Genomic DNA, 22,376 nt, shown 5'->3' with positions numbered 1-22,376 from the left:
GACAGTTCTGAGGGCCGCATAGAGAGGCACAGAGGGCCTTGCTCCCTCCCAACTTACATGCCCTTTTATTCTCTGACATGTGCAGGAGAAGGACCCACTAGATCACGTCTGCATATGCCAGAAGGATCTGCCCATCTCTACCTAGGCGGCCCTTAAACGGTGGCTGAAAGTGACACACCTTCCTTTCTTTTGGGGGGTGGGTAGTAGCTATCAGGGAGTGGGGGTGTCCGTTCTCCTTACACACTGACAAGCAAAAGAAAACCAGGCACTGCAACTTAGAATCATAGAAAGTAATAGTGGAGACTGTAGTGTCATGTTCTGGGTGCAAAATGAGGCTTCCTTAGGGAACAGTGAGGAGATCTCAGGTGTGTGAAGGATCCATTTTAGGGACCTTCATGGAGAAGCAACATCCAGAAAACAAATGCAGTCCATCAGAAGAGAGCCGGGTGCGATTCACGGTTCCGTTTAATGTTTTTTTCTTTTTTAATATCACAACAATCCTGAAGTGAACAGGCAGATCTACACTATAAAATCTTAAACCTGCACGAAAACAGTTTTAGTTTTGCCTTAGTTCACCCCTGCCCACCCCCCCTCTGTCCCACCCACCTCCCTTTCTCCCTTGGAGGGGGACACTCAATTCCCCCCCCCAACAGGGGTGACTTATTCATCCCGTTGCCCTTTCACACCCTTTGCCAAAAATCCAGAAATCCACGGTTTGCAAAACCCAAGACAGATTGGAAAAAACAGACTTTGACATCATGTAGACAAGATAAGAGATGGGACTCGATCCAAAAATGAGGAGGCTGAGGCACCTGCGAGGCCTTGCAAGACTTGCAAAGTTGGGGAGGGGGCTCTTTGGAAGGGGGGAGCTTTAAAAAACATTCAGTTCAAAATTGGAGTCAGAGCAGGAGAGACGCGACAGGTGCCAATCACCCCGTCGCTGGTGGTGGGGTGTCGATGGAAAGATGTAGGGGGAAGAGCACAGATGGATTACAGAGTTTAAAAAAGGGAGATTGTATGTGATTAAAAACATCCCTAATTCGTCCATGCATCAAACGAAACATCCTTACCTCCTCCACAGATGAAAATTCCTGCCCCACAGGGAGCTAGGTTCCTTCAGAGTCTTTGGGGCAAGCATCCCAACTGGGAAAGCGCCCCCCACCCCAAGGCACAAGGACACAGAGGGACCAGAAAAGATGTTGGGGCATAGCGGGGGTAGGAAAAACAAAGGACCTGATGAAACAGAAAGACATTCCTGCCCCCCACAAGCACACACAGTGCAGCTTATGGGGGCAGCACCCCGCTCTGTCCCGTCCCTGTCCCCCACAAAATTATCTCCACAGCAAACGTTCTACGAGGGGAGGTCTACGACAGGATTGCGGTCTTTCGAAAGGCAGAGTCTCTTCTATCCGCTGGAAGGTCCATCAGCCCGCCATCAGTATAGCCCGCGAGCGGAAGGGCGGCCATTTTGTTGTAGGCCCCGGGCATCCTCCGCCGCTTTCAACAGGCGCTCAGAGGCCCGTTTAGTGGGAGGGATGACTGTTCTCGTGCACCGGAGGCAGCCTCCCGCTCGGTTTCCGCCTCCCTCGCGCCAAGAGATGCCAAGAGACGCTCAGTCCATCTTGGAGAAGCCGCCGATGGTGACCTTCCGCTCCTGTCGGTTGGCCACCAGCTCCTGGAGGTGCAGGGCGCCGCCGCCGATGAAGCAGAAGGCGGGGCAGACAGGTCCCGAGCAGTCGATGCCGCACTCCCAGAGGCTGCGGAAGGAGACGGCGTCAAAGAATGTCACCTTGCCCCGCTCATAGTCCAGGCAGATGCCCACGCGGGGAGGCAGCGGCACAGTGCAGTTGCCGGGGTCCCGCGAGGTCAGCGCCACGCCGTGCGAGAGGAGGATCTTGCCCATGCCGATGGTCAGGAAGGCGAAAGGCGGCGCCGTGTCCAGGGTCGTGTCTTCGGCACCACTGTCATGGCCGCTGTCAGGGTCGTATCTGAGCCGCAGGAAACGAGGAGGCAAGGAGGCAGAGGAGTTAGGCCTCGGAGCAACAGGTCTGGTGGCGCATGAGTGTAGGAAGCTGGCTTTCACCGTGGTCAAGGCCCCAGCCCCCTGGGAACCTCAGGGTCTTCCTTACCATGGGAGCTGGAGTCCAAGAACTACAGCTCCCACCAGCTCCGAGCCAGCCATGGCCGAGGTGTTTTCAGACTCCAGCTCCCATCAGCCCCCAGCCAGCCTGGGCCGAAAGATAAGCCTTCGCAAGAAGCGACTGACGGTTAATCGTCGTCATCATTTATTTCTTATACGCTGCCCATCTGGCTGGGTTGCCAGTCAGATCAGACAGCTCCCAACAAGACATAAAGGGACAAAGCAAACATTTAAAAACTTTGCCTTCAGATGATTCTAAAAGTTGTACAGTTATTTATCTCCTTGAAGGAGCGTCTCCACCCTCATCATTCAGTCCGGACACTGAGGTCCAGCTCCGGGGGTCTTCTGGTGGTTCCCTCCCTGCGAGAAGTGAAGTTACAGGGAACCAGGCAGAGGGCCTTCTCGGCAGTGGCACCCAGCCTGTGGAACGCCCTCCCATCAGATGTCAAGGAGATAAAGAACTATACAACTTTTAGAAGACATCTGAAGGCAGCCCTGTATCAGGAAGCTTTTAATGTTTGATGTTTTGCAGTGTTTTTATTATGCTGGAAGCCACCCAGAGTGGCTGGGGCAACCCAGTCAGATGGGTGGGGTACAGTATTATTATTATTATTATTATTATTCCAACTGGAAGGGGCCTTAAGGATCATCTAGTCCAACCCCCTGCAATGCAGAACTACGCAGCTCTCCCATATGGGGATCGAACCTGCAACCTTGGTGTTATCAGCATCACACTCTAACCAGCTGAGCTATTGCAATAGAGCAGTATTTCTATTTATACCCTGATCAATAAGCTGATCAATATTACAGTCAATATCCTAATCAATATCCCTTCTGCAATACAGTTTGGTGGAGGTTTTTCTGTATACAGTGGTACCTCGGGTTATATACGCTTCAGGTTACAGACTCGGTTAACCCAGTAGTAGTACCTCGGGTTAAGAACTTTGCTTCAGGATGAGAACAGAAATCAGGCTCCGGCGGCGTGGCGGCAGCGGGAGGCTCCATTAGCTAAAGTGGTGCTTCAGGTTAAGAACAGTTTCAGGTTAAGAACGGACCTCCAGAACGAATTGAGTACTTAACCCGAGGTACCACTGTATATATAAACTTTATGAAATTAAAAACACAATTTCCTTGAGAAAACCTGCCCCTCTCCCCCCTCCAGAACAGCCGCTGCTCACCTGGGGCTCACAACATCCTGGGGTACCTGGAACCACTCTTGCAACTTGCTCTCCAGCCCGACGCCCACCTTGACCAGGTAGGAACTGGGGTCCACGCAGCAGGCCCAATAGCTGCGCCCCTGGGTGACAGCCACGTCCCCAATCACCAGGTCGATCGACAGGTGGCAGCTGGTCATCAGCCGCTCTGCGGCAAACAGCATGGGCAGCCCTGGCACACTCCGGACGGCCCGCTGGTCCTTGCTGATCGCCAGGCGCTCCCGGTTGAACCCCCACCGGTTGTCCAGGAAGAAGTTCAGCACTTGGGAGAAGGCGAAGGTGGGAGGCAGGGACAAGGAAAAGGAGAAAGAATCTTAACTAGGAAGAACCCGTCCCCCCAAAAAAGCTGCTGAGGTGTAGAAACTTTAGACACATCGACACTTTAAGTAGCCATGATTCTCCCCCAAATAACTCTGAGAACTGTAGTTTGTCAAGGGTGCAAAAAGTCATTAGGAGGTCCCTATTCCCCACCACAGAGCTACAATTCCCAGAGTTCCCTAGGAAGAGGCACTGATTGTTAAACCACTCTGGGAATTTGTAGTCCTTGGAAGGGAATAAGGGTTCTCCTGACAACTCCTAGCACCCTTAAAATATTAGAGTTCCCAGGATACTTTTTGGCTTTCTAAAGCGGTCTGATGTTGCTTTAAACCTACAGTGCAGATGGACTTCCGGGTCGGCGCCATCGCCGAATGGCGGACTCCCTCCGAGCTCCGGAGAGAGTCGGCTGGGTAGGGGTCGGGTCCTGCCGTGCCGGCGATGCGGGGACCCTCAAAAACCATGGGCGGAGATGCCCATGGACTTGGTGACTCGGCGGGCACCGTTTGCGCCCCCCCGACCCGCGAAGGAGCCTTTTTAAAGGCTGCAGAGCGGGTGACGGGGGGGGGGTGTGGTGCTGTGAGTCCAATGCTTCCCCTGCCCAGCGAAGCCGCATGCCATTCGGCGGAGAGCAACGACTTCTTCTTTGAAAATTTCGGATTTGGACTAAAAGGAACAACCCGTGAGTAAATTGATTGGACTTAAAAGGGAAATTTGATCTTTGAATTTGGAGCGAGCGGGGGGAGTGCAAAAAGGAAGTCCGCCCCCCCCCCCCCCGTTGTAGATGGCTCAACGCAAGGATTTGACAACTAAGATCGAGAGATGAACTTGTTTAACTGAAAAAAAAATTTAACTTCACGAAGGGAAATTACAATAATTGTGCTGGAGGAGAAGACTGATTTGTGGGAACTAAAATGCAACCCCCCCGGGAACCGGGAACGATCCGCTATGAGAGACTGGTGAAGAGACACAGAAACTTTGACAGCTGTCAAAGTAGCTGTCAAAGCAGGAAAATAAAAAAGAACTTTGTTACGATGGCTTTGCTGGTTAGATTTGTTACAATTTGGATATAAATTATTGGAAATAAAGGCAACAAGTTATTTGACTTTTGGGTCTGATTTTGAAAGAAATTAAGTTACCATATTCCCTCTAGAGGGAGGCTGGGACATTGCAACAGTAGCAGCAAGTGGAAAAATACTATGAATTTGAGCAGGATCTGTTATCTCTTGGGAAAGCTGCAAAAACGAAGCATTATTTTGTCTACAGAGGTTTCTATACTAAAGGAGACAATGGATTTATCTATTGAAGAAAGGAAGGGACTTGACGCAAGTTATGTTCCTGAATAACAAAAGCCGCTGTGGAGAACAAGAAGTTTCTGAATTAGAAGGTTTCTGCAGCAGAACAGGAAAAAGCAACCTGAGGAATAAGAGCTGGACCAAATTTGAAGCCGGAGTATTTGGAACATCCAGACTTTAAAAGGACCAAGAAATAGAATTTAAGTTAGACTCTTAAACATAGAGGTCTGGATGGAAGAACAATGACTTTTTCTGAGAGTTTTTTCGAGATTGGACTTTCTGAAATTAAAAGCTATCAAAAGACGGCAAAGTGGAGTTGAGATATAGACGTGGATACACCAGGCTGGCAGTAGACAATGGATGAACTTTGGGGATTGGAACCGGGGAATGGGGGGGGGGGAGAGATTTGGAATCCAAAGGCTGTAAAATTATATATTATTTCTTTCTTTTCTTTTTTCATGTTTGTTGTTTGAAAATAGGGGAATTCGTGGAAGGGAAATGGGGTCGATCTTAGGGAATTATATAAAATATAAGGAGAAATGGTTCATTAAGATAAATAAGATAAATTAATTTGGAATAAATGGGTTATTTAAAATTACAAATAAGGTTTTAAAATTTGGGGTAAGAATCTGTGGAATCAATTTAAGGGAAATGGAATACAAGAGGGGGAGGGGGGGAAGCCCGGGAAAGATGCCACTGAAACCAAGTGTAAATCATATTTGTTTTTTCTTTTTTTCTTGCTATCTTTCCTTTTTATTCTGGAAAATTTTTAATAAATATTATTTAATAAATAAATAAATAAATAAACCTACAGTGCAGATGGGGCTCATTCATTCATTCAAATATTTGTATACCGCTACATCATTTAAAAATAGCCAAGCAGTTTACAGCAGTAAAACTGTGAACCACCCCAATGAAGGGCTGTATACAAATTCAATAAACAATAACAATAAAACAAGAACCGTACAGGACAGTGGTACCTTGTTTCTTGAGCAGCTTAGTTGTTGAACAACTTGGAACCCGAACGCTATGTTTCGGTTTGCAAACTTTTTTTGGAAGCTGAACATGCTCCGATTTGAATGTTACACTTCCGATTTGAGTGCCACACTTTCTTTCTGAGTACCACACGCTGAGGTCTGTCTGTTTATGGTATTTATTTTGCTTTTTTGTGGCTTTTTTGTTTTGTTTTACTGACTGTGTGGAACCCAGTTCAGCTACTGACTGACTGATTGATTGATTGATTGATTGATTGATTGATTGTGTGACTGCGGAAATGGATAAAAGCTGCAAAGCCACTTTAGACAGTGCAGGTAAGGGGGGAAAATACATTTTCATTTTTATCATCTACAATACTGTTTCATTGATTTTACAGTACAGTGCATTGTTTATTGCTTTCATTTTATGGATCAATGGTCTTGTTAGATAGTAAAATTCATGTTGAATTGCTGTTTAAGGGGTTGTTTTTAAAAGTCTGGAATGAATTAATTGGTTTTGCATTACTTTCTAAGGGAAAGCACGCCTTGATTTTGGAACACTTTGGTTTTGGAATGGACTTCCAGAATGGATTAAGTTTGAGAAGCAAGATACCACTATAAAACCATAAAAACGTTTAAAACATTTTTCAAAAGTTTGAAACAGGCATGAATTAACCATTGGGGAAGGACGCATTCTTCGTCGCCTGCCTGGTGGGATAGCAAAGTTTTCGGCAGGCTTTTCAAAGTTGGCACAGAAGGCGTCTGCTGAATCTCTAGGGGCAGATAGTTCCACAGGACCGGGCCGACGGCTCTAAAGGCTTGGTTTCTCATCATTGCCAACTCGGGAAAGAGCCGACAACACGCCTGCAGATAATCTTAGTGATCGAGCTGATCCCCGAAGAACCTTGAAGCTGGCTCAGTATTTCCAGGTAAACATACCCAGAGCTCCCCTGGTTGTCAGAAAAACAGACTGTCTACCATATTTTTTGCTCTATAAGACTCACTTTTTCCCTCCTAAAAAGTAAGGGGAAATGTGTGTGCGTCTTATGGAGCGAATGCAGGCTGCGCAGCTATCCCAGAAGCCAGAACAGCAAGAGGGATTGCTGCTTTCACTGCGCAGCGATCCCTCTTGCTGTTCTGGCTTCTGAGATTCAGAATATTTTTTTTCTTGTATTCTTCCTCCAAAAACTAGGTGCATCTTGTGGTCTGGTGCGTCTTATAGAGCGAAAAATATGGTATTTTTAGGAGGGTCTTACCGGGCGCTGGCGGCGTGTGCAGGTAGATGTCCTCGCTGTAGTCTCCGAACCCAGCCTTGTTGTACCCCTTGACCCGCAGGACGTAGACGCAGTCGGTGTCCAGGTACTCCACCATGGCGCTAGTGCCACGCACCTCCTCGCGCCGCTGCCACAGCTTGAGCGCCTTCCCTTTGGGCTCGGCGCGCCGGAACTCCACCGTGTAGTGCCAGGCCGACGGCGAGTGCTGCGGCAGGCGCCAGCAGAGGAAGATCTGGTCGTAGGCGTAGGTGCGCTGCGTGTCGATCACGGGGGCCTCCGGCGCTGCGGTGGGGGAGAGAGAGAAAGAAGGAGGGAGAGGGGGCAAAGACAGGCGATGTCAGGTGGCGCCGCGGACAACAGGCGACGGGCGCTCTGCACGGACCGACAGACAACCGGCTACAGGCTAAGGGGGTTCCAGAAGGCGAAAAAACGGGGTGGGGAGGAGAGCTGTCGGGAAGACGGGGCAAGCTGCTGAGAGACTCCGGGGAGCAGAAAGAGGCTGAGTGCGAGAGTCGGGGAGCAGGGTGGGAAGGGAAAGGGGGAAGAAAGAGAGGAGGAGGAGGAGAGGAAGAGCGGTGGCATCGAGGCAGGAGGAGACAGACCATGGCTGGATAGACACAGAAGAGAAGGAGAGAGCTGAGGCGATATGGTGGTGGCCTTGAGAGGGCCCGGACGTGGATGGAAAGGGCTGGGGAGCCAGATATGAGTTTCCCCCACTCCTGCTGTAGGACCCAAAAATGAATAAAAGGGGAGAAAACAGCGCTGAATGATTGCCGCAAGTCCCTTTGAGTTGCTTTCAGTAAAAAATGAAATGAATAATAAGTTTCATTTGGCCCGGACACTGAGGTCCAGCGCCAAGAGCCTTCTGGCGGCTCTCTCACTGCAATAAGTGAGGTTACAGGGAACCAGGCACAGGGCCTTCTCAGTAGTGGTGCCCACCCTGTGGAATGCCCTTCCATCAGATGTCAAGGAGATAACTGTCTGACTTTTAGAAGACATCTGAAGGCAGCCCTGTATAGGGAAGTTTTAAATGTTTGAAGTCTTACTGTATTTTAATTCGCCTGAAGCCGCCCAACGTGGCCGGGGCAACCCTGTCAGATGGGCGGCATATGAATTAAAATTATTATTATTGTTATTGTTATTGTTATTATTTCTTGGTGATGATGGGGAAAGAGAAACGAACCCTTTTGGAAACAAAATACGCAACTTAAACTGCAGTCCACCGCAGGAATTGGTCCCACTGCATTCAGTGGGGCCTAGAAAGGCAACACGAGTTAATTAACCTCAGATTTTTTTGATCAGTTTGTTGATTAAATTGGAAGAAGACTGTAATATTTTGCAGAGGAGGGAGGTGATTTTCAAAAACAAGATTCAGGGGGTCGTATCTAGTCATCAGTGTTAGGCCACATTGAAAAATGGATGGATATGACATTTGTTTCAATGCATGTAAAAATTCAGTTAGATGTAACCCAGAACCTCTACAATGAAAAGGGTGAAGGAAGAAAGCCAGAGAATTAAAGGGGTATTATCCATGTTTTTGTTTGGGCACCAGGGAGTAAAGTTGCTTGAGAGTCCTGGCCCCTTCAACCCAGGCCACCAATGGTCAAAAAATCAAAAAGTGTCTTCTTCTGAGAGAACCACTTTCCTGTGGGTGGTCCCATCCCAGGGTGATTCAGGATTACCTGAGCCCTATCCAGGCAAACCCTGGATCAACCCCATTCGGTTCAGGATCTGGGATTTGTCTAACGCTGGTACACAGCCCTAGGCAACCTCAATTCTCCCCAACTGGTGTTCAGAGGCCTAATGCCTTTCTTCGATGATTTTGCTGTTGATGTCCTCCAGAACACAACAGATCTCCGCAAGCTACAGGAAGTCTCTCCCCGATATGGAACCGTCTCCCTCGGGAGGCGGTGGGCTCTCCTTCCTTGGAGGTTTTTAAGCAGAGGTTGGATGGCCCTCTGTCATGGATGCTTGAGCTGAGATTCCTGCATTGCAAGGGGGTTGGACTAGATGGCCCTTGGGGTCCCTTCCAACTCTACCATTCTATTATTCAATGATATTTACACAGCTGAGGCAGCTCACCAACTCGATCCTGGTATTTTGTCCCCTCAGGCGACTGCCTGGCTTGCTTCCCAGGAATAACGGTGGCCCCCAGTTCAGACAGGACAGAAATGTTTAAACGAAAACCAGGGGTCACCAACCCTCTAGAAATTTGCTTCCCTGCAGCCCCATGGCCTCTGGGGCTGATAGGACTTCGAATCCAGCAACATTTGAAGGGGCTGAATTGTGGCCTAAACCCCTGAATTATACAATGGAGAGTTTTGGCAGAAGCCAAGATACAGTGGTACCTCGGGTTACATACGCTTCAGGTTACAGACGCCTCAGGTTACAGACTCTGCTAACCCAGAAATATTACCTCAGGTTAAGAACTTTGCTTCAGGATGAGAACAGAAATCGCACGGCGGTAGCAGGAGGGCCCCATGAGCTAAAGTGTTACCTCAGGTTAAGAACAGTTTCAGGTTAAGAACGGACCTCCGGAACGAATGAAGTACTTAACCTGAGGTACCACTGTACTTGGTTTTTGGGGGGACCTTTCCGTTAGCCTGAAAGATACCACTGTTTTGGGAGAAAAGCTTTTGAGTTTTGAAAGAGCAGGGAAGAACTAAATTTAGTTGGGGGGCAAGGAAGGGGCAGTGAAGCACATAGGACCCCTAGAAACTGAAACTATTTCGTTGTCCCAACCGTGAACGCTTACAGTGGTACCTCAGGTTACATACTCTTCAGGTTACATACACTTCAGGTTACAGACTCCGCTAACCCAGAAATAGTGCTTCAGGTTAAGAACTTTCCTTCAGGATGAGAACAGAAATCATGTTCCAGCGGCACAGCGGCAGCCGGAGGCCCCATTACCTAAAGTGGTGCTTCAAGTTAAGAACAGTTTCAGGTTAAGAACGGACCTCTGGAACAAATTAAGTACTTAACCTGAGGTACCACTGTATTTGGACACCATTGACAGCAAAACCTAAATCGAGAATCAGCAGTGAGCGGGAAGGAACCCTGCGACCGAGCAGTCTTTTTTTTTTTTACTCTGCACGCGCTCAGAGGTGCTTGGCCCGGCCAGAGCATCTTAAGGACCCGAACCAAATCTAAGCCACACAGGGGGACGGGAGGATGCAGGCGAAGGATGCAGGATGGAGGCGCGAGGGCTGGCGATGGGGGCAGAGGGAGGAGAAAGAGAAAAGTGAGAGAGAGTGTCAGGCGGCTCAGGGAGGGCTGAGGTGGAGGGGGGTCGGCTGGGCGGGAGATGACTTGCCTCATTTTTTTACTTCGATGATGACTCAGCAGCAGCCAAAGCCTATAAACAAAGAGAGGTAAAGCAGGTCTGAGATGGGTCAACAGCCAGGCACGGGGCGGAGGTGGGCCGCTGGGGGGCGGGCGCTGCGCCTGGAATATCGGGTGGGCTATGGATCATGGGATGCAGGGGTCGCAGGTCAGGGGGGTGAGATGTAGCTGACCGGGGCCAAGGATCCCAGGGTGCGGTCCAGAGGCGATGTGAGAGATGGGGTGGCGGGGGAATCGAACACCCACCCAGCCCACCTTGGGTCTGGAGGGGGATGCGTGAAGTGGGAATGGGGTGAAGCGGAATGGAAGAGGGGGGGAAACAGCCCCCATACTTACCCTCCGCGCCCAAGGGCCGTGATCTGTCAGATCGGTGCCACACAAGCTACCTTCCCTCGGAGGATCACAGCGCAGGCCAAGCCCCACTGTTAGGGGGCGGCCCGAGGGCTCCTGGGAGGGGGTCACCCCTCACAGGCCCCAGGCAAGGAAGAATTCGCTTGTCCTGCTATGATCAAAAACAAATCCCAGCTCCGCACACGCTGCTTTTCACGTAAGGGCGGCGGTTCCTTCGGCAAACCGGAACGGGTGAGGATTTCCTCCGGCGGAAATGGCACCGGCACGGAACGCGAGGGCAAGGGAAGGGTGCCATGACCCTGCTGCCCCATCCCTTCGAGCCCCGCTTCCTACCACGCCAAAGCCCCCTCGGCCGCCGCGCATCCCGTACGTACCTTTGATGAAGGTGAGGTCCGTGAGCAGCTTCAGCTCTCGGCTCACATCCACCTGGAAGTGACTGAAGGACGAACTGGCTGCCGGGCGGAAGACCTGGAGGGAGTCGGTCGCCCGGACGATCCTGCCGGCAGGGTGGGGTGGGGGGTTTGGTGGAAGGAAAGAGGGGGTCAGGCAAAGAGGACCAGTTTCCCAAGGCAGATCCGAGACCTACTGTCCTGCCCAGCCTTGCGTCCTCTGGGCGCTGGGCGCTACGATTCCCATCACCCTGACCCATTGGCTGTCCGCGCTGGGGGTGATGGGAGACGGAGCCCAACAGCACCCAGAGGTCAAAGGTCAGGTGAGGCTGAACCGCAGTAGAGATACACACTTCTCTTTATATATATATATATATATAATATTTATTAATAGTTGTTTTTTTTAAATTATAACATAATAAACGAAACATACAAAAAACATCACATTTCATAACATATTTTCTTATCCTTTTTGGACTTCCTCACATCTCCCTCTCCTACGTTCCAAAATATAAAAATTAATTCAGCAATTTATCTCCTTGTCCCCACCTTATCTAATTTTCCAATGTTATATCTTAAATTTTAGATATATTCATTTGACTTTTTAAAACTTTTTAGTTTAGCCTAATCATTATCTAAAAGTTGATTTTTTCCTAAATTTAGCTTATCTTCATAGTTCAGTTTATCTAATTCAATGGTGCCAAGTTGTTTGTGATCAAGCATCCTCCTTAACATTCATACAGTTTACAATCTTTGTGCAAATAGTCCTTAAATTTCTTCCAATCTTCTTCCACCGTCTCCTCTCCCAGGTCTCGAATTCTGCCAGTCATCTCAGCCATATAGTCTATCAGTTGCATCTGCCATTCTTCCAGTGTGGGTAGATCTTGGGTTTTCCAATGCTTCGCAACGAGTATCCTTGCTGCTATTGTTGCATACATAAAAAATGTTCGGTCATTCCTTAGCACCCTCTGGTCAACAATGCCCAAAAGGAAGGCCTCTGGTTTCTTAGGGAAGGTATACTTAAATACCTTTTTCAGCTCATTGTATATCATTTCCCAGAAGGCCTTAACCCTAGGGCAAGTCCACCAGAGGTGAACGAACGTTCCTTCACTTTCCCTGCATTTCCAACACTTATTATCAGACAAGTGGTATATTTTTGCAAGTTTGACTGGGGTCATGTACCATCTATATATCATTTTCATTACATTTTCTTTCAAAGCATTACATGCAGTGAAATTCAGCCCAATGGTCCATAACTTTTCCCAGTCCTCAAACATAATATTATACCCAATGTCCTGTGCCCACTTTATCATAGCCGATTTAACCATTTCATCTTGTGTGTTCCATTTTAACAGCAAGTTATACATTCTTGAGAGTACCTTAGTCTTAGGCTCTAACAGTTCCGTTTCTAACTTCGATTTTTCCACCTGGAATCCTAACTTTTTATCAAGTTTAAAAACTTCTTTAATCTGAGCATAATGTAACCAATCTCGCACTTTGTCTTTCATTTTCTCCTGACTCTGCAATTTCCAATTATCTCCATCTTTTTCTAATATTTCCCAATACTTCGGCCATTTGGCCTCCATATTGAGTCTTTTCCGGGCCCTAGCTTCCAATGGTGAAAGCCACCTTGGAGTTTTGTTTTCCAATAAGTCTTTGTATTTTGTCCAGACATTAAACACTGCTTTTCTGACAATATGGTTCTTGAAATTCTTATTGATCCTAACCTTGTCATACCATAAATATGCATGCCAACCAAATGCATTGTCATAACCTTCCAGATCTAGTACATCAGTGTCTTCGAGAAGCAGCCAATCTTTCAACCAGCAAAAAGCTGCTGATTCATAGTACAGCCTTAAGTCTGGCAGGGCAAAGCCCCCTCTTTCTTTCGCATCAGTTAATATCTTAAACTTAATTCTGGGCTTTTTGCCCTGCCAGACAAATTTAGAAATATCTCTCTGCCACTTCCGGAAACACTCTGTTTTGTCCACAATCTGTAATGTTTGAAATAAGAAAAGCATTTTCGGCAATACATTCATCTTTACAGCAGCAATTCGGCCTAACAAGGAAAGTTTCAATCTTGTCCAACTTTCTAAGTCTCTCTTAATTTCTGCCCAGCATTTCTCATAATTATCTTTAAATAGACTCAGATTTTTTGCTGTTATATTTACCCCTAGGTATTTTACTTTTTTAACCACGTTCAACTCTGTCTCTTTCTGAAACCGTTCTGACTCTGTAACTGTCAAGTTTTTCCCCAATACCTTAGTTTTCTGCTTATTTAACTTAAATCCCGCTACCCGACCAAACTCTTGAATTAATTGTAATACTTTTTTCGTGCTAGATTCTGGCTCCTGAAGGGTCAAAACTAGATCAACTGCAAACGCTTTAAGTTTATATTGTTTCGCTCCGACCTGAATACCTTCCACCAGCCGGTCCCCTCTGATCATGTTCAAGAGCACCTCCAGAACAGAGATAAATAACAGTGGGGAAATCGGGCAGCCTTGTCGTGTTCCTTTTTCAATTTTGAACTCTTCAGTAATCACATTGTTAACTATCAGTTTAGCCTTTTGTTCTGAATAAATTGCGTCAATCCCGTTCCCAAAACTCCGTCCCACCCCCATCCCTTCCAAATTTCCCTTCATAAATTTCCAAGAAATATTATCAAAGGCTTTCTCCGCATCTATAAAAATTAAAACTGCTTTTGTGTTGATATTTGTTTGCAAAAGTTCCAAAATGTCAATTATGTTCCTTGTGTTAGCAAACAAATGTCTTCCTGGGAGAAAGCCTGCCTGGTCTTTGTGAATTACCTGATTCAAGACTTTTTTAAATCTACTTGCTAATATGTCTGCAAATATTTTGTAATCCACGTTTAGGAGGGAGATGGGGCGGTAGTTCTTAAGTTGAGTCTTTTCAGTTTCCGATTTGGGTATCAATGTGATAAAAGCTTCTTTCCACGATTCCGGCGCCTTTTTCCCCTCCAAAATTTCGTTGCTAACCTCCAGCATTGGTTGTATCAAATAATCTTTCAATGTCTTATAATACTTGGAGGTTAGTCCGTCTGGCCCTGGAGATTTGCCCAATTGCATATTCTGAATAGTTTGTTCAATCTCTTGTCGTGTTATTTTAGAGTTCAAGATTACTCTATTTTCTTGTGACAATTTTGGTAATCCATTCTTTTTCAAAAATTGTTTTATCTCGTCGAGATACACACTTCTCTTCAATATATCTGTACTATTCTCATTAGTTGTGCTCAGGGGTCATTCAGATGTGGGGAATATTGCATTAGTTTTCCTAACTACAGTGGCACCTCGGGTTACATGTGCTTCAGGTTACAGACTCCGCTAACCCAGAAATATTACCTCGGGTTAAGAACTTTGCTTCAGGATGAGAACAGAAATCGTGCTCCGGTGGCACAGCGGCAGCAGGAGGCCCCATTAGCTAAAGTGGTGCTTCAGGTTAAGAACAGTTTCAGGTTAAGAACGGACCTCCAGAACGAATTAAGTTCTTAACCCGAGGTAACACTGTACAATGTTTTTTTTAATGTTCATTTTGCGCCCCAGTACCTGTTGCATAACAGAACCATGGCTTTTTGACCAATGTACTGGCATGTTGACCTGAATTTTTATTCACACCACTGGCAAAACAACAAAAGGTATTGGGCCACGTTGCTATCCCTCAACACACAACAACACTCTCGTTCTGCACATGCCTGCTTCTGTTATTCCCCCATTAAAGGCATTAAAAACTGCATTCCAGTCTGATTTTCCTACTCATATTAAAATACTGCCCCTCAATGAGGCCAAACTTTCATCAGTAAAACACCACACACCCACATTCCACACTGCTTCACACATTAAACGCTCGCTTCCGTCTGAGACTCAGGAAACACCGTGACAGGAAATGAGGCTGCCATTGGGGGTAGCAACAGAACTGACGATTGCAGTTTTTTTAGTTTCTTCTCCCGTTCGATTCTCAAAATGTTTAGGGGTACGCGTACCCCTGCGTCCCCTCAGAAAAAAGCACTGGCATAATGAAGGAATACCGACCCGCCGTAAGAAACCCCTCGAAAGCTGACACTTGTTGCTCGATTTTTCTACCAGAGCTAACTGCCAAACTTTCCAATGCCACATGGTGGCAGGTGCTCCTTCCAGAAACTTCCAGTGCTAGGTTCCTCACCTAGCTGCCGACAATAACTGACCAGTAAGACATTAGGAAACGCACATCTATGTTACCAGCCAATAAAAAGTTGAGGGAAGCAAGCTCCCGGGGATTTAGCTCTCTCCCATTACAGTACGAACTTCCCTGGGTGCCATTTTAACTTTGTTGCATCCACACACACACCTGTTATGCAGCTGCTTGGCAGCCTGGACAAAGCAGGGTTGGTCCGTCTCCTTGAGCACCTCCTGGGTGTAGCCCACCATGCCGGAGTTCTCCATCATGGCACGGTGCTCGTGCAACTGCGCCCGCAGGTTGGAGACGCGGTCCTGCCGACACTCCTCAATGGCGTTGAGCAGCGATGACTGCTTCTCCTCCAAGAGGGCACTCAGGCCGCGCATCAGCCGTGCCACTTCCTCCTTGGCCTGGGCACCATTCGCCTGCAGGGAGGCAAAACACATGGGGACTGCGTTCAGAGAGGCAGGAGGGGATATACACTGGTACCTTGGGTTAAAAACACTTCGGGTTACAAACACTTCGGGTTACAGACTCTGCTAACCCTGAACTAGTACCTCGGGTTAAGAACTTTACCTCAGGATGAGTACAGAAATCGCGCGCCGGCGGCAGCAGAAGACCCCATTAGCTAAAGTGGTACCTCAGGTTAAGAACGGTTTCAGGTTAAGAACAGACCTCTGGGACGAATTAAGTTTGTGACCAGAGTATCACTATATTGTTTATTAACATCCTTCCTAACTTGCGCTAGCAAGTTCCTTAACTTAGCAGAGTTTCGCATTCCCCTTTTAAATGCACGGCGAGTAGCTGGTTGCAGGCTTGTGTAAGCCTCTTACTATTAGGTTCCTGGCAAGTTCCCTTATATCCCTCTTAAAAGAAAAAAAACACGCCACAATCTTGAGTAAAGCCAATAAAAGTAGTTTACTCACATTCAGTTCACAGTTGGATCCCTGAAGGCAGACTTAGTTACAGAGTATATACATGTGGATCTATCCCATATGGGGTTAATCCCAGTGTCCTCTGTTGGCTGAGAGCCAACAGAGCATATCTATCTAAAAAGACAGAGGAAGTCAAAGAGAGAGAGAGTGTGGCAGCGTGCCTTGTCCTTTTGTTACCTGGACAGGTGAGGTCATACCCACCTCTAGTCACATGCAAAGGAAGTATGTCCCAGCCAGGAGGAAACAGGAAGTTTCTGACTGGCTGGGCCAAACATTCCCCCACATGTCCACTCTAGGAAAACAAGGAATGTTGTACTTGACTGCTACTTATGTATCACATCCCACAAAACAGAGGACAAAAAGTGGTGGCGGCAGCAGCTCTCTGGTTTGCAGAGGGTCGTCTGTGGCTCTGCTCCTCATTCAGCTACTAGAAGGGACACCAAGGATCATTCAGGAATCCCAGCTGAAGACTCCCTGACAGATGGTCATCCAGCCTCTCTTTAAAACCCTCCAGCAGATAAGAGTCTGCCATCTTCTGAGCAAGTCAGTTCCACTGTCAAATAGCAATCACCGTCAGAAAGTTCTTCCTGTCGTTTAGTCAGAATCTCCTTTCTTGTCATTTGAATCCATTGGTTTTTAGCCCTACACCCCTGGGAGCAGCGGAAAACAGGCTTGCTCCATCTCCCATGTGATAATTTTGTAGTTATTATTAATGCAGCGTAAACACCGACAACTGGGAAACACTGGCCTGCGAGCGCTCCAGTTGGAGAACAGCCTTTGCCAATGGTGTTGTGGGTTTTGAAGATGCTTGAACTCAGGACGCAAGGGAGAAACATGCTAGGAGGAAGGCACGCTTGGCAAACCCTCACTGTGATCAACTCCCGCCCGGAAACCTATGTCCCCACTGTGGAAGGAAGTGTGGCTCCAGAATTGGCCTCCACAGTCACTTACGGACTCACTTTTGAAAACCGTGTTTATGGAAGACAATCTTACTCGGCTACGAGGGATCGCCAAAGAAGAAGAAGAAGAAGAAGATTATTATTCATATGCTGCCCATTTGGCTGGGTTGCGCCGGCCACTCTGCATGGCTCCCCACAAAATATTTAAAGCACAGCAAAATATCAGACATCAAAAACTTCCCTGTACAGGGCTGCCTTCGGATGTCTTCTAAATGTCATATTTATCTGCTTGCCATCTGACACAATCGCCTGAAGACAGGTAATAAGACGAACCGCAGCCTCTCTTTCTGAAACCCTTTCAAAACATATTTGGGACAAGGGAACTGGAATGACAGACGGCCCCGCTCCATCTGAAGCGGGAAATGTGAAACAAGAACAATGGACGCGAGAGCAGTTTGTACCTCGGTGAGTCGCAGGGTCTCTTCCAGCTCACTGATTTGGGCCTGAACTGTGTCTTGGTTGCTCAGAATGTAAGTCAGGCTTTTGGTCAGTTTATCCTGGATGTGCAAGGAAAAGAGGTGGAGGAAAAGAGAGAGAGATGTGAGCAGCAAAGCATTATGGTACACATTTGACACCAAGCTCCGGGGGATTCCCAATTCTGCCACTCCCACCCCACCCGATCCCTTGAGAGTCACCCACTCCTCCTTCCTCTGCCTCCCCCTGCCCCACAGCCAACACACGCCGCCGTTCCCCAATGATACAGACCCAAAATACGCTGCTCAAGATGCGACTTGTACATTTGTGCCAAAAAGAGCCAGAGTAGCAGAACTAGGACCTACAAGACCAAGGTTCAAATCCCCACTCAGTCAGAAAACTGGCTGGGCAATATTGGGCTGTTTCATTGCCAGGATGTTTACTACGGAGGGAATGTCAAAAGGCGAAACAAGGGAAAGCAGCAATACGATGGGATATTGAATTAAACGGGGGTTTGCATGATACAGTGAACTTCTGTTTAATTATAATTTGCTGATGCTTTGGGAGTTTACTGTATACTGTTATATGCTAATAGATGATTGAATATCGCTTTATTTGATGTAAGTCGTTCCATTTTAAAGTTTTATTGTTACTTTTTGTACTGGATCAGATTATTTTAAGGTATGCGATCTTCTTTGTCATATTTTATTGCTGTAAACCGCCTTCGGTATAGCAATATAGAAAGGCAGTATACAAATTAAAAGTACAGTGGTGCCCCGCAAGACGAATGCCTCGCAAGACGGAAAACCCGCTAGACGAAAGGGTTTTCCATTTTGGAGGTGCTTCGCAAAACGAATTTCCTATGGGCTTGCTTCGCAAGATGAAAATGTCTTGCGAGTTCCTGGGTTTTTTTTCTCCCCCCCCCCCTTTTTCTAAGCCGCTAAACCGCTTAGCAGCTGATCCGCTAAGCCGCTAAGCCGCTTAACAGCTGATCCGCTAACCCGCTTAACAGCTGATCCGCTAAGCCGCTTATCAGCTGATCCGCTAAGCCGCTTAACAGCTGATCTGCTAAGCCGCTTATCAGCTGATCCGCTAAGCCGCTTATCAGCTGATCCACTAAGCCGCTTAACAGCTGATCCGCTAAGCCGCTTATCAGCTGATCCACTAAGCCCCTAAGCCGCTAATAGCGCTAAGCCGCTAAGCCGCTAATGGGCTTGCTTCGCAAGACGAAAAAACAGCAAGACGAAGAGACTCGCAGAACGGATTCTTTTCGTCTTGCGAGGCACCACTGTAAAATGAAATGAAAATGAAATGGAATGCAGGTGCGGACCACCCCATCGGTCTGTTACAACCTAAGCTGCTCCAGATTCCACAGTTTGGATGGAAAGCCTGTTTTACAAGCAGAAGGTTCAACATACATATCTCTACACAGACCTGAGGGAAAGAATCCAGGCCTGAAACTCTGGAGAGCTTCTGCCAGTCAGTGTGGGCAATATTGAGCTAGGTGGACCAAAGCTTTGGCTCTGAAAAAGGCAGTATCTGACGTCCCTACTGAAGCCAGCCCTATAAGCATGGAAATCTTAAGTGCTTCCTAGGGGAAGGCTGATGCAGAGTGGCAGAACATGGCATCTGCTTTGCCGAAGGTTGGAGGTTTGATTCCCGGCCTCTGTAGGTATACCTGAGAGACTTGCTACCCAAAATCCTGAAGAATGGCTGCCAGTCAGTGTGTGTAGTAGTATAAGGCAGTTTCCTATGCCCCTGTTTAAAACCAGTCCTTTAACTCAGAACCATGAGAACTAGAATCTTGCGGTCATATTTAAGAGAAGGGCCATAGGTCAGCAGCGCAGCATGCAGGAAGGTACCAGGTTATGATTGATTGATTGATTGATTGAAGATTGATTGATTGAATTTATATCCCGCCCTATATCCGGAGGTCTCTGAGCAGTTCAAATGAAAATATGAAACCACAAAATACATACCATATTTTTCGCCCTATAGGGCGCACCAGCCCATAGGGCACACTTATTTTTTGGGGGGGGGAATAAAGGGGGAGAAATTATCCCCCCCCCCCGAGCCCCAAAGAGCAAAGAAGCCATGACAGTGAGCGGGATGGATCCCGCTAGCTGTCCTGGCTTCGTTTTTAGCCTCGGGGCTGGGGGTCCGGGAGCGAAGCCGAGGTTGTGAATCGCTCCCGGAGCTTGCGGGGGTGGGGGTGGGGGAAGCCCGAGCTTCCCCCGACCCCAGCTCGCAGAACAGGCTGCTATCCACAAGCCTAGTCGCGCCGGGCTCCCAAGGCTTGTGGAGAGCTGCCCGGAGCCCGGGGTGCGCCCCACTGCGCTCCCCGGGTTTCGGGCTGGAGGCTGCTGTGCGCAAGCCTTGGGAGCCCGGCGGGAAGTCGCGCTGGGCTCCCACGGCTTGCGGAGAGCTGCCCGGAGTGCGCTTCTCAGGTGCAGGCAGCTCTCCGGAAGCCTTGGGAGACCGGTGGGAACTCCCGCTGGCTTGCAAGGCTTGCGGATAGCTTCCTGAAGCCTGGAGAGCGAGAGGGGTCGTTGCGCACCGACCCCTCTCGCTCTCTAGGCTTCAGTGAAAGCCTGCATTCGCCCCATAGGACGCACACACATTTCCCCTTCATTTTTGGAGGGGAAAAAGTGCGTCCTATAGGGCGAAAAATACGGTAATCAAAATAAAAACAACAACCCAATAACAACCCCCCCAAAAAATACATTTTAAAAGGACATAGGATCCTCAGAACATTTAAAGTAAGACAATGAACAAACCTGGACAGGAGCCACTCGTTAGAAAGACCATGATCTCAGAAATGTCTGTGGCAATATTTATCAATGAGGCGACACTAAGCTACATGGACCATTTGGTCTCATTCGCTATATGGCAACTTCCTTTTTTTATTTTTAGATTTGCACTTCTAACAAAATCTTATCTATTTTCCAATTATTTTTTAACGTTCTCAGTCAGATGTAATTAACCATAGAAAAAACAAACACAAGATTCCCTCGCATCCTTGGACCTCACTCCACCCTCCCAGGGGTTCCATGTTTAACATTTCCTGCTGCATATTTCATGTCCTCCATTTATTCCATTTATATTTTATATTGTAAGTCTCTGTTAACTCACAAGTGTTATTTCAGCCCTGTTAAAGAGCTCAGCTGTTTACAGCGCTCTTCTAGGTATAAAATAAATTTCCTCCAGTCTTTAGCAAAACCTCCTGGTCTTCCTGGTTTCTGATATTTCTAGTCATTTTCGCCATCTCAACATAATCCATGGGTTTAACTTGCCGTTCTTCTCTGGCTGGGACTTTTCCGTCTCTCCATCTCTGGGCCAGCAACTTCTCTACCTCCCTTTCTCAACTCAGCCATTTTATCAGAACCGGGTGGGCGGACAGAGGTGAGGATGAAGGAGACAGCTTAAATCCCGCAGAAAGCCTCACCTTGAGGGCCTGGTAGGCGCTGACGACGGGCGAGATCTTGTGGCCCGTGTGCGTCCGGCGAACACGGCACAGCTGGCAGACTAAGCGCTGGCAGCTCTTGCAGTAATGCGTCACCTCTTCCCGGTGTTCTGGGCACGTCAGACCCTGCGCAGGACACAGAAGGAGGCAAGTTAGTCATGGTTTTACTTTGTTCGAAGTCCCTGGCACTCACAGACACAAACGTAGGCTTCCTAATCTTTGTGGGATGAGACTTTCCCTTTGAATCCGTTTCTGTTTCTTTAAAACAGGAAGCCTCAGACCCAGGGGCTGCAAATGAACTGGAAAGCGCCTACAAAGTGTACCTTAGTAGCTCTCTGTGAGGGGAAAAAGGCGTTCAGGAACAAGAAACAAGACCAAGGAAGATTCCTAATGCGTACCCCTTGAGAAAGGCCCTGGATTGGGAGAATTGTGGCAGTTTCTGACATATATAAAAGCATAATAAAACATTACAAAAGGCTTCCCTAAACCGGGCTGCCTTCAGATATCTTTTATTTCAGATAAGTCAGATTTATTTCCTTGACATCTGATGGGAGGGCGTTCCACAGGGCAGGTGCCACTACCAAGAAGGCCCTCTGCCTGGTTCTCTGTAACTTCGCTTCTCACAGGGAGGGAACCACCAGAAGGCCCTCGGAGCTGGATCTCAGTGTCCAGGCTGGACGATGGGGGTGGAGACACTACTTCAGGTATACAGAGCCTGTTTAGGCCATAGGTAGGCAAACTAAGGCCCAGGGGCCAGATCCGGCCCAATTGCCTTCTAAATCCGGCCCGCGGACAGTCCAGGAATCCGCGTGTTTTTACATGAGTAGAATGTGTGCTTTTATTTAAAATGCATCTCTGGGTTATTTGTGGGGCATAGGTATTAGTTCATTTCCCCCCCAAAAAATATAGTCTGCCTCCCCCTCCCCAAGGTCTGAGGGACAGTGGACCAGCCCCCTGCTGAAAAAGTTTGCTGACCCCTGGTTTAGGGCTTTAAAGGTCAGCGCCAACACTTCAAGTTGTGTTCGGAAACATACTGGGAGCCAATTTAGATTCTTTAGGACCGGTATTATGTGGTCCTGTCACCAGCCTGGATTAGTTGCTGTTTCCAAGTCTCTTTCAAATAAAAAGCAAAGTCTTCCCG

The 22,376-nt window shown here is 47.8% G+C and overlaps 1 protein-coding gene across 2 annotated transcripts in view; it reads right to left on the bottom strand.

The window, feature by feature from the left end:
- Positions 1–612: 612 nt before the first annotated feature.
- Positions 613–22,376, bottom strand: part of TRIM46 (tripartite motif containing 46) — a 29,703-nt gene continuing 7,939 nt past the window's right edge. For both annotated transcript variants that reach the window (XM_079958018.1, XM_079958019.1), the window contains exons 4-10: positions 21,218–21,361; positions 17,760–17,855; positions 15,636–15,889; positions 11,280–11,401; positions 7,195–7,494; positions 3,319–3,616; positions 613–1,988 (exon numbers count right to left, since the gene is read on the bottom strand). In XM_079958018.1, coding sequence (XP_079814144.1) covers positions 1,613–1,988; positions 3,319–3,616; positions 7,195–7,494; positions 11,280–11,401; positions 15,636–15,889; positions 17,760–17,855; positions 21,218–21,361 — 1,590 coding nt within the window. In that variant the 3' untranslated portion in view covers positions 613–1,612. The remainder of the gene's footprint in view (positions 1,989–3,318; positions 3,617–7,194; positions 7,495–11,279; positions 11,402–15,635; positions 15,890–17,759; positions 17,856–21,217; positions 21,362–22,376) is intronic.

The sequence above is a fragment of the Podarcis cretensis genome, assembly GCF_951804945.1.
Source record: "Podarcis cretensis genome assembly, chromosome: 16".
In the NCBI taxonomy this organism is placed as follows: domain Eukaryota; kingdom Metazoa; phylum Chordata; class Lepidosauria; order Squamata; family Lacertidae; genus Podarcis; species Podarcis cretensis.
Note: the sequence above shows the minus strand (reverse complement) of the source record. Positions and strands in the feature narration are given on the sequence as shown.